At 39.1% G+C, this 12,466-nt stretch overlaps 1 protein-coding gene across 1 annotated transcript in view; it reads right to left on the bottom strand.

Annotated features, from left to right (window-relative positions):
- GALNTL6 (polypeptide N-acetylgalactosaminyltransferase like 6) overlaps positions 1 to 12,466 on the bottom strand; it is a 1,096,422-nt gene that overhangs the window by 178,714 nt on the left and 905,242 nt on the right. Inside the window, exons 6-7 of the mRNA XM_014842142.3 lie at positions 12,021 to 12,206; positions 7,919 to 8,102 (exon numbers count right to left, since the gene is read on the bottom strand). Of these exons, the coding sequence (XP_014697628.3) occupies positions 7,919 to 8,102; positions 12,021 to 12,206 (370 nt within the window). The remainder of the gene's footprint in view (positions 1 to 7,918; positions 8,103 to 12,020; positions 12,207 to 12,466) is intronic.

Genomic DNA, 12,466 nt, shown 5'->3' with positions numbered 1-12,466 from the left:
TAAGTCTTAAGTGGTGCAGATTTGTCAATAACTAATGGATAGTACTGGAGGTCTAGAGGTGATTGGCTGATATTGCCAGGCTGATATATGCATGAAGAATCCAGTCTCTAGCCTGGCTATAGAGGAGCTAACTAACCTCGTAGCAGTGAAGCAAGACCAGGAATGAGACTCAGAAATCCAAGGTTAAAGAAGACATGTAATCAAAGAAACAAGGTAGGGGCTACTTAGAACAAAAGTCATGGTAAAGGTATTCTAGAGTTCCACCAGGACCATGGTCTGAGAGATTGGTAGACATGGATAAAAATCTGTTTGAGGTTGGAGGAATAGGTCTCACCTCCTTTCAAAATAGCCTAACTTACCAGGTCTCCTGTGATCGAGTGACTGTTAAAGGGAGTGGTGGCAGAAACAAGAGATTAAAAAGTACAAACACATGGTCAGAAACCAGAAAAACAGGCACCTAAAAGCCAGAGGCACCTCAGGAGCCCAGAGATCTCAAGAGGGCAGAACAAAGGAAAGAAGAGCAGCCAGCACCAGTAGGGCAATGGCAGTGAAGGTTAATTTAGGAATTAAGTTTGTTAATGTTATTCTGGATGCTAAAAAAAGGAGAAAGTGATAGGAAGCACCTTGCTGAGGTAAAGATCATACCCACTGACAGAGGGAGGAAAGAAATAGCCATTTCTGGTGAGCAGATCCTGACAAGGGAAAAGTATTTTTACAACCTCTTGGTGTGAATTGTTTATTACATGGTGATTTCCCCAGAGACTAGGAGGAGGGCAGCCAAAGAGCCTGGAAAGCAAGCAATGGGGCGAGGTCTTCAAAGGGAAGAGAGCTGTAATTAACAAGTTTGCTTTGGAACATCTCTGCCTATGTTACACTGTTTAACTTTACCTTAAAAAATCTTCTGTGGGGTTTCATTCTGGGCTTTTGAAGGAGATTGATTTTATTCAATGTTTTGATTAGTTTTTAAGACCCTTGAGCCATTTGTTATTCTCACCCTCGATAGAGTAGGACACCATTTAAAAATTTGACAGTATTTTTCCCTAAACATTTTGTCCTTTTGCGGTTGTCAAATATTGAATTAGACCTTATTATAAACAGAGCAGAAGCTGGCATTGTTGACATTTCCCTTCATTAGGAAGAAACTGAAAGCTGACATTTTCAACCTATCAGCTCTAGTTTGGTTCACGGATAAGAACACAGTATGGGGAATGAGGCAATCTGTTTCCTTTCTTGCTTTCATTATGGACTTGCCATGAAACATTAATTGATAAAATGACTTCACTTAATGGATGCCTAAGTTTCTGTTCAAAGAAGAGGAAAAGTATTGATTAACTCTAGGATTTAAAGTCTGAATGAATGAAAGAAGACATTGATTTGAATCCTATGAGATTATTGATTAAACCTAAAAAAATTTGAAATCTGAACAAATGAATGAAGACATTGATTTGAGTCCTGATTTTGCCTCTTATTAGCGAGTCGATTTCTTTGGTTCTTGTTTTCTTTATTTGCAACATTGGAAAAATAACAATAGCTACTTTTGCTGCACCGAAGGATTGTTATGAGGGATCAATTAGATAATGTAGCAAAGTGCTTTACATACTGTGAAGTGCTAGACAAATATTAGATTTTATATTACATAGGCTTAATGAAATAGGTTATTTGGTTACATAATAAATAATTAATAATAATAGGTTATTATTAAATAAATAGGTTAATTGAGGGACTTCTGGAATCATATGAAGTTCAGGCAAGATCTGTGGTTGAGGCTTTGGAGAGCTGAAGTCCTATTTCACTCTCCTGGAACGCATCACTAGACTAAATTGATGAGGGTATTTTCTAACTTAATCCTCTCATGAGTTGAGACTGCAATTTCAACACCTCAGTCTTACAGAATTATCTGGTTGGAGGTTGAGGCTGAGGCAGCGAATACTATGGTATTTTGTATGCACCAGTTTGATTTTTTGAGGAAAAGGAGGCAAAGTTTGGAAGCAATTGCTTGAAAATCATAGCAAAATTTGTGAGAATATTGCCTTGGCTTGAGAAGTAGAGTATGAACAAAATTCTCCCACCCTACCAAACTGATACTCCAGGCTTTACAAGTGGCCCAATAGGGGCTGGACAGAAAGAAAGAGAAGATGAGCAATATTCAGTTCAATTCGAGGTGAAAGTGGAGAAGACGTCTAAAGTTATCCTTCTTACATTACATTCTACCTTAAATTCAGTCTATTTTCCCATGGGAGTCAGTTTTAGTCCTTACTAACTTTGATTAAATTCAGGATAACCAATATTGGGTCAAAATCCACATGGAAAGAATTTTGAGTAAAAGAGATTACTTTCGCTTTCAAATTTTGAGTACTAAGGTGCATGCAGCTCAATCCTCATTGGAATTTACCCAAGCGGGATGTTAAAATTTTGAACGTCAATAATTCAATCAATAAGGTATTGAAAAACTAGTCATTCATTCTAGGCATCAAGTAACTTGATCCTCAATCTGTTGTTCTCTTCTTTGCATTAGTAAGGTGAAATTTCTGGGCCCACCAAGGAGAAAGAGCCCCTCTTCTACCAGGCTGGTCAGCCCAAGCCTGGGCCCATGGCCTTCTGAGCAGAGGGCTGGCTAGATCTCAGTCCCACTCACACCTCTCCATGGGCAGCTGTGTGCAGGCACCATCTATCGGGAAAAGGCAACTCTGGAATGATTTTGTTTAACCCAGTGTCCTGAACATGTCTTGAGACAATGTTGCTGCAAAGATTGGTGAAGGCCAGTGATGTTTTCAGCTTTGTGATAGTCATTTACCAGCATGCATTGCTGCTTGGAGAAGAAATTATTGCCTTCTCTGAAAATGTTTTTTTCTAATTGAACTTGATTATTCCTTAAACACCACAGAATGCATCTTCTCTGAGTACAAAGGGAGGTGGAAATTTCCAAGGAATACTGGGAATCCTTAGATCTGGGTCCTTATTCCAATTTCCTGTGTTAACTTTGGAAATTTGCTTAACTTCTTTGAGCCTGAATTACCTCATTTGTAAAAATGCAGACAGTATATTTAATTATGTACTTGAGATAAAGATTAGTTAGCAATATATGTAAATTTCCTAGCCCAGCTCTTAGTAGTAGACATTTAACGACTCAATTTTCTCCACCATGACTTGAAAGAAAGAATGTAGCACAGAATGGTGAGTCAGCACCCCCAGATTCTAAGTAGCAGCTGTTAAATTTATTGGTTGCAACACAAGATAAGTCGCTCAGACTCTATAGCTTAGATTTCTTCTTCTATAAAAATAAGAGGTTGAATTGCCTCTAAGGTTTCTTCTAGCTTGAACTTATGATTATTTGCATGTTTTTTTCTAATTCAATTAGATTCTAAACTTAAATTTAGTACAACATTGTTTTTGTTACCCAAGAGGTATTGACTACTTCCACATGGTGTTGGCATCAGTACTTTCTCACACTCCTGTATAGGGAAGAGAGCCAGCAAGTTCCCAAGGATCTGTACTCTGTCCCTTGGAAGAACAAAGGAAGACACTGTCAGTAAATCTCTAGAAAGCATTCTACTTCCATGTAACAGTGATACAGCTCTCTGTCTCAAAGAAGTTGAATTTTATCCATTTTAGCATGGGCTATACGTCACACTTTAGGATTACAGACTCAGCACACAAGGATTCTACATTTGGCCCTTAGACCCTCAGGGGATCATTGGTATTTGAAGTGCTGACCTTGAGGTGCCTTGAAACGGGTCATGGCCGTTGCTATCCATGCCCTGGGATATTTCTAGGCTAGGTAAGCGGCCTAGATGAGGAGTCACTGAATTCAAACTGATGTGTCTGTGGACATAGGTTCCCTGAGGGAATAAATGGACATTTGTATCCTGTAACATGTTTTTACTCGCAAGTGTAGATATCTTTATTTTTAAAATTTTGGAAGTTGGTGCTATATATTGCTGGAAAATAGAGAATGTCAGTCCTCACTAAAGACTGTGTACAAGAATTCCATCTATGATGATGAAAACTCTAAGTTTTAGAAGTCTTTGAGGAATTGTGGAGATCTGAGGAAGATTGGCAGAGTAAAAGTAATTTCTCCGCAATTCAAAGATAGGATAGAGGCAGATTCTGAAGAATACAGCAAACCTGCAAAACTGAATAGACCACTGAATTCACTGTGAGTACTTAGCAAAAGGAAGCATGATGTCTAGGGACCAGTGCAAATTCCCTAGAAACTAACTTTACTTTTATGGTTGACAGACGCATATATTAGGGCCTGAGTTCCTGATATGTTGGATGGGCTATTTCACGCTATCCTTGTGAATAGGCTGGGGAAACGTGCATGAGATTGCAGTAGTCAAGTGAATTTACATATATTGAGCAGCTGCATAAAGGAGCATGAACTTTCACAGGATTCTGGAGGACCTGGAAGACATGGGGATAGAACTGGAGATATTTAGTCTGGAAAAGAAAAGAACTTCTTTCTTCCCTCTTGAGAGGGAGAGGGATGGTAGCTGTTATCAGATATTTTAACAGCTCTATCATCAAAGAGGAATTAGACATTCCTTGTGGCTGAAGTAGGACAATTTGGGATCACGGAGGCAGAATTTTCTGAATACAAGGGAAAAGATTTCTGTTTATCAGTCTAATGGAATGAACTGTCTTTTGAGGTAGCAAATTTTATGTCCCCGAAGAGTTCAAGAAGAGGCTGGTCATCTGTCTTGGACATTGTCTAGTGGTTGCTTGCATTAAAGGCAAGTTGGACAAGATTATATTTTTTCTAAATTTTTAGATGCCAAGATAATGTTGGGGAAGAGTTAGTGTTCAGAAAGCAAATGAATCTCCTCCCCTTTGTCATTGCAACTAAAGGAACATATTATGTTTTGTCACACAGAAAAGGCTTACATTTCTGAGTGCCCTGAACTAGAGATAAACCAAGAATAAGGAAACTTTCCAAAAGTCATAAATAACAAGGATTTCCTAAAAGCATTGCATGTTGATACAAGCCAGTAGGAAAGGAAAGTATTTTGGTTTTTTTTAAAGACGAGAACATTCATCAAATGTATCCAATCCAATCAGAATTGTGACTGCCATATAATTTGATCTATGAATACTGCATCTTCTCTCATGTTCTAGGAGGAGTTTGTCTGAAAACTAAAGCCCTTTGCAAATGTAAGTAAATCTTTTCTTACTCTTCAAAGTTCTCTATGACCTTTCTTCTTCCTTCCTAGTCAGATTGTTGAAGGTCTCAATTCCCAGTTTATGAAGTTGGTAGATTTTAAACTCTTTTGACCAGGTAACCTATATTAAGAAATACAGTTTATACCATGACTCAGAATGATGTATGCATTATAACTGAAATTAAACATTTGAGAAATAATACTTTACACTTACGTATTTGTATAATACTCTGAAACTTTCAATTTAATTCAATTCATTAATAATTAAATACTGTTTATGTCCCACTAATTTCACAGGTTTGCAGGTTGAAAAACACTACTGTAGTCAATAGTTAGTCACTGAAAACTCAAATAATGGCAGAATAAATGAGAGAATTCAGGTCTTGTCACTGTGGACATTTGATCAACTTGCTACAGAAAGATAATGTTTGCATATATATTGTATGAATAGTTCTGGGGTTTGCAGCACATTTATATATTACTCTTTTGTTCCTTTAGTCCTATCTTTTTGGCCTTCTCTCCTCCTCCTCCCACAGGAAATCACACACTCCTGGAAGCAGCCACTTGAAACAAGAAAGACCCTGAGAGCCGTCTATGGATAGACTACATTCGTTCTGTGTATCTTAAAGCTTCACATCTAGAGAAGCAAGTTTTAGCCTAAAGCGTGTCTGTTTAGAGCACACTCAGGTGACTGCTGAGATAATGGAATTGCTGATACACTGCTCATAGCTGCTTGGGTAACCTTCTTTTATTATCGGGAAGGCAAATGCAGTTTTTCCGATCGAAGTGGACACCTCCAGGAGGCCAACTTATTATAAAAGGCTAAAGTGTCCACATTCCTAGGAATCAAAGGGGCTTAAAGCAGCAAGGCAGTAGTATTCAATAGACAAATGCAATTTTTGACAGAACAGCAACCGCCTAAGTAGTGATGGGAACAAGAGGTAATTTAATTCGGAAAGGTACGAACTCCGCCAGCTCTGGGGTTAAGCAAGGTGCCTGAGATTGTGAGAGCCACAGCCGGGGTCTGCCTGACAAAAATTCCAACTGTCAGTGCAGGGATTGAGAATACTTTTATAATCTTCACCATTTGAGTTTCCCTTGGTAGCGTCTTGAGCCCATTTCTGCAGAAGGCAGGAGCTGCATTCTGCTACTGCGTGGAAGTAAAGCGGAAGGTCGTTACAACCCAGTCACCATCGCAGTATTTGAAAAGCGATCGTGGACAAATTCTAACCTTTAAAACATGGCAACCTTGGATAGTAACGACTGGATTGTGGCTATTCTACTGTCAGCTGCTATCTAATAACAGTTACACTGTGTTTAGTGTCCTTTTATATCCTCCCCCAACCCCCAACCTGGCTTCAAGTCCTCCCATGAGCCTCTTTGCCAGACAAGTCTGCAGAGCATCTCTCAGCTGGACCCACTTCAAATGCTTACCAGAAACTCCTTCACTTACATCACTAAAAAACTTTTCTAGTAGTTTTGAATATCCTTGAAATCTTGGCTACAGCATTTCAGAGTAACAAAGGGCCTTCGTTATTTCTTCTCAAAAACTCTCTAGCAATTTGAGAGGCTGAAGAGGCCTACCTTCACAAATTATGGATGCTGAATGAGTGCGCTTCAGATTGCAAAAGAACTGATTTATCTTCCATTTTATCAAGCTAATGTCTTCTGAAATCCCCTTTGCTTTACCAAGAGTTTACCTTCTAGAGACTAGAATTGGAGGAAATGTTTTCTTGATGTTTATCAAATGTTCATTGTAATTTAAAGTGTTAGTGTCATAGAAGTGGCTTTGTACTCGGGAGATTCTTCGCTGCAAACTTTCATAGCCCATATTAGTAATAAAAAGATGATATTGATTTTAATGCATTTTGTGCGGGTTCTTAGAGAGTGTGCAAAGCCTTGATCATAGACATTTTTCTTGCACTAACAAAAAATATATGAAAGTTTTACAATTGTAAACATTTTAATGAGAACAAAACGGTGCAGTGTAAAGCAGAGATGATAGCATGCTTTGGGCAATCTCTGGGCTAACCTTTGGAAAAAAATTCACTGTTCACCATTAATGACTCTAATAGTTTGTCCAATTTAGCCATATTTCTTTTCTTGCTAGGGACAATTCTCCTGTCCACACTGAAAAAAAAGGATTTTGCTTTGTAGAAATCAATAGATTCTTGTAAATTCTTATCTATGTAGAACTTAAATTTGTGGCAGGGTTGTCAATGATTATTTACTCTGGGTAGATCATTTTGATTGGATTTCCCAAGTTATGGGAGCACCTATTCAGGAGTGCTGCCTTCCCTCATAGAGAGGCAATTCCCAACAGGGTGTAGAACTTAGGCTTAAATTCTCGTTCTTATTTTCTATCGTTCCCCAATAAAACAAAAGGAAAATAGTTAATTTAAATAATCCTTTAGGGAAAAGTAAAAAGAATAGAGAGAGCTGAAAATGACAAGAGAATATCTAAAAGGAGAACACGTGTGCCTTCTCCATGCATTTTCTGTTAACTGCATTTTCCTGATTCTCACACATGTACACGTTCTCTCTTAGCAAAGTTTGAGAAGGGGTGATGCACGTATTCAGCACAGCTTGTAATTTTCCACAGTGTGTAAGTCTGACCTTTCTCCAGTCTTCTGCATATTGTTGACACCTGTTTTATTCCATTTTATTAGAGATAATTGTCCTCATGGGTCCCCGGTTGACACGCCTGGAATGAGTCAGCTGCCCTCTCTCCCTTGGCCCCTCCCTCAGCTGCTACTCACTCAAAAGGGTCGCTGGGATCTGCCCTCTGGAGCTCTGGAGGGATGGGGATTCTTTTGTAGTACATTTCCCAGTCGAAGGCGCCTCGCATGGCATCCCCAGCTTGTGCCTCATACCCAAAGTGATTGTGGTCAATGACATCGATCATGGGGCACACGATGGTTTTGTGGTTTAGTGCAATTTGGTCTGAAAAATGAAAGCACAAAATAGGAAATGACATGCCTGCCTAGGTCATCTATCATTTTTCAGCAAAGAGAAGCCTACAGATCCCTTCTAATGCATCCTGCTTGCAGCCTGGTTCTCTGCTGTCGTTAGAGCACTTAGCGGAATCTTGGTTTGAGTGCTGGACTTAACACGATGGGACAGTGATTAGGTACAATTAGTGTTGTTGTATTTTCCTTTAAAAATGTTACGTCCCAAAGAGACTTGCAGAAAGTCCATTTAGCTCTACCTCTGTCACATTTTTGCTCTGACCTGTCCCCAATCTGTCATTTTATAGTGCATCCAACATGCATGGAGTATAAACAGGACTTGTGTCCCTTCAAGCATACTGCTGAGAAAATAGTGGCCTGCTTTCTGCAGGTTCCAAAATGTAAATATTTAACTTCATGGTTTTTTTTAGCGTCTTATCTCATAATGGCCGTGGTGGCTGTCCCCCTCACCCACCAAATGCTGACAGATCATATACAGAATTCTTTGCTTTCAGGCTTATCAGAGATTTTGCCAAGTCCTATTTTGCTACTGTTCTTTGATATATACGCTGTTTACCAAAGCTATACATTTTATCTTGTTTTATCATATTCAAAAATATATCAGATGGTCCGATACTACTGTTACTTTCTCTGCTACCATTAAATTCTTGAGCAACTATTAAGTGATTTATAATCATGCTATTTCCAATGTTCCCAGCATCCTTGTAAAATGGCTATTATTATCATTCCCAATTTATGTATGAGGAAACTAAGCTCTGAGAAGTTAACTTGTCAGAGGTCACACATCTTTTGAGAGCAAGAACCAGTATGCAGCCCCTGCTTGATGGTCCAGTTCTAAAACCTGTGGTCTTTCCAGTCAGCCACGGTGCTTCTCATGTAGCAGAAAGGTGATAGCTTTTTCAGTTCCAGCTCCCTCCGTTTCCATGCAGATATTATTATCGTGAGACGTTAACAGCCAGCGCAAGAAACTGGCATTTACTTAGTTTGGCTCACCTAGAATAGTTACATGCAAAGTATTTTCTTCCCAAGAATGTGCATTTAATCTATATTTTATTATAACAAACTAATATTGTCTGACAGGTGAAACTTTTAAGTATGAGCAACTGCTTTCTGGTTATTTGGAAAACCTTTGGAGGTGGCATGTGGAATAAAATACATTTAAATATCTTTGAAAAAATGATACTGTTTAGAAATAATGAGGTTTGGTTATTTCAGTGTCATTACTTTGATAACGCTGATAAAGCAGAGTATGGAAATCACAGAGTCCTGTGAAAGATCGCCCCTCTAGATCTGCATGCCTTTTCACTCACTCATTGATTCCTTCACTCATTCATTCCTAATTCAACAACTATTTATTAAAGTAGGAACTACATGCCTGTTACTTTTCTAGATTCTGGGGATATAGCCAAAAACAACAACCACAAAAGTCCCTCCAGGAATGGAGCAAAGACAAACCATATACATAATAAATATCTAAATTATATACTATATTTGGAGGTGATAACTGTGATGGGAAGAAAATAAAATAGGGTAAAGGGAATGTGGAATGTTGGCATGTGGAAATGGTCACAATTTTCGATAGCATGGCCCCAGTAGGCCTCAGAGAGCCTGAGGTAACCTCAATCTTATTTCTGTTAATTAGTATACAGAGAGCCCCGCAGCATTATTTCAAGTTGAATGGGCAAGTCTTATAATGGGTTTTAATCTTAATCTAAATGGTATTTCCCCATAAATGTCTTTGACAGAGGAGACCGTCATTGCTGTGTCCAAAATATTTCTTCCATCGCCTCTGCTTGTGTTTTAGTATTAAGGTTTCAGTGGCTTTCTTCAATCAAATTCAGAACCAGGTTGATTTACAAGTTCCTTGACCAACAAGGAGTCCCAAAGTGACCCAAAGAGAATGAGTCTGTTAAATTAACTGTCAACTTTCTCTTCAAATTTCCTTTCAGCTCTCCTCCAGCTGTACTTGCTTAGGGTGGAAGCAGCCTGACTAATTTTTCATCTAAGGCTGGTGCCTACATTTCAATTTCCAGGGATCAAACAAACAGATTCTTAATGGGAAATTGAAATTCAGGTATAATCCCAAGGTGAAAAATGAACCAAGAAACTATGTGGCTCCACCTGTTTTGTCATTTCATATGATTTGTCAAGACACTGATAGAGGAAAATAAAAAAAGATAGCGATCCTGAGCTTGAATCATTTCTTATCCATCAGGCCTATGGGAAATGAAATGCTTTAATGAGAAAAGCTGGGTTTCTCTTTATTCTCTTTTTCTCTTTTTTTCTACTTTTCTTCTCTTCCTTTTTCTTGTTAGATTCATATGAACAATCAGAGACTCAATAATTGGCATTTAGGGAGTGCTTTGGTTCATAAATAAATTAGGCCTTTTGCTGACTTCCTTGGTTATTCAACACCATATAGGTCAAATTCAGTTTGAGGGAATCTCACTGTTGCTGATGAAACTGTAAATTGCTATGTCCTTGGACAAGGTAATTTCAATTAAAAGCTCAGAGGAGTGTCTGGCTGTGGGGCCACTGAAACATGCCTGCTGATTAGGATGGCTGGGCAGTTGTCTGCGCAGGAGAATGTGGATCGAGTGATGTGGTGGGGTGTGAGTTACTGGCCACTTCCTGTTTTAAATCCTATAGAGTTTCAATTGATTTTTTCCCCCCACATTTTTTGCTAATGGAGCTCTGCTGGCTCTAGATGAAATCCGGCACCGTAGTCAATAACAAATCATTCTTTCTGAGGCAGCTATTGTGAAGGTGTTGTTACTGGCTTTAGATCCAAGGCCAGGGAAATATTTACAGTGAAAGTTGAGTTAGCGAAATCAGGAAGAATAGGAAGGAGTACAACATGTAGGCATCAAGAACTTTCTAGAAACATCTTGTTTTTCAGGCTTACAGTTTCTTTCTTATCCACTACTGGACTTTATATCTGACTTCATTGTGAAATAAAAAACAGAGTAGTCAAATTTGAACTGAGCCTCACGTATGTTTTCTAGCTTGAATGACTTTCAGTTCTTTCGCATTGCCAACAGTTCAAGTGTGATGTGACGGTCTTCCTTCCCTCCTCTTAGCCATCTTGTGAGCCTTCAAGACATATCACCTGGATAGCAGTGCTTGAGGGGGTTCTGTGTAAACATGGGAGATTCTATATCTTGGGATATAGGCTGGTGCCAGAAGTGGAAAGGAAAACTGGCAATATAAATCCTAGAAAATGTCAGGCTGCTTTCACTTTAATCGTATTCTGGGGCTGAATAATTTTCTTTTTTTTTTGTGAGGAAGATTCACCCTGAGCTAACATCTGTAGCAATCTTCCCCTACTTTGTATGTGGGATGCCTCCACAGCATGGCTGATGAGTGGAGTTGATTTGCACCTGGGATGTGAACCCACTAACCCCAGGCTGCCAAAGTGGAGTGCATGGAACTTTAACCTCTAGACCATGGATAATTTTCTTTCCTCGTCTCTTAACAATCCCATAATAATCGTTAAACTCTGTGTGTGTGTGTGTGTGTGTGTGTGTATTTTAATCTTACTATCATTACAGGTAGTATTTTTAAATACTTTTTTCTATTAATGTTTACCCAGTGAATATAACTGCAATAAAGGAGAATGTCTAAGATAAACGAAACCTTTTCAAACCTTGAGTTAGATTGCAGGTGGTATTATCTAAACCGTCAGTTTTAATGCAGTTTTCCAGTTACCTCTTTGTCCTCAGCAGTGGTTAAGATAGAATTCAAGGCTCTCGCTGTAAAAATTGTAGAAGCAGTCTCTAGCCTTTGTCAATTGCAGACTAAGTAGAAGCAAGCCACACACCCTCTCTGAAGGAAGGCAATTACCCCAGGCCCTCCTGGTTCCCAGGAGGCTGCTGTGAGGATGTGTACTCACTGAGAAGCGGGGGCAGCCAGTTCACATTGACCTCGCAGTGGGAGTCCAAAAACGTCAGGACTTCTCCTCTTGCCATAGATGCCCCCAAGAGTCGAGTCCGAATGAGCCCTTCCCTTCTCTTGGTGCGAACAATCCTCACTTTGGAAAATCGGGCCATGTATTCTTCTAACTTATCCTTCAAGTGTTCTAGGAATAAAGTAGAGAATGCACAGAACGAACACAAAACATGAGTCTCAGCAGAATTACTCACAGGAGTTTACGCGTATGGCGTATGTGAATGATGAATCCAAGCTTAAGTCCATTTTTCTCCTCTCTTCATCCCAAGGGGAGATGCTAATTAGATTTTATACCCAGAGCTTTATATACTTTGTACTTTCCAAACTGCTTGATAAACTGCAAATACTGCCCTTTGTTTGAATACTGTAGAAGACACTGACACACCAGAG

This window comes from Equus asinus, chromosome 3, assembly GCF_041296235.1.
Source record: "Equus asinus isolate D_3611 breed Donkey chromosome 3, EquAss-T2T_v2, whole genome shotgun sequence".
Classification (NCBI taxonomy): Eukaryota; Metazoa; Chordata; class Mammalia; order Perissodactyla; family Equidae; genus Equus; species Equus asinus.
The sequence above is the reverse complement of the archived record's forward strand: the minus strand, read 5'-3'. Positions and strand labels throughout refer to the sequence as shown.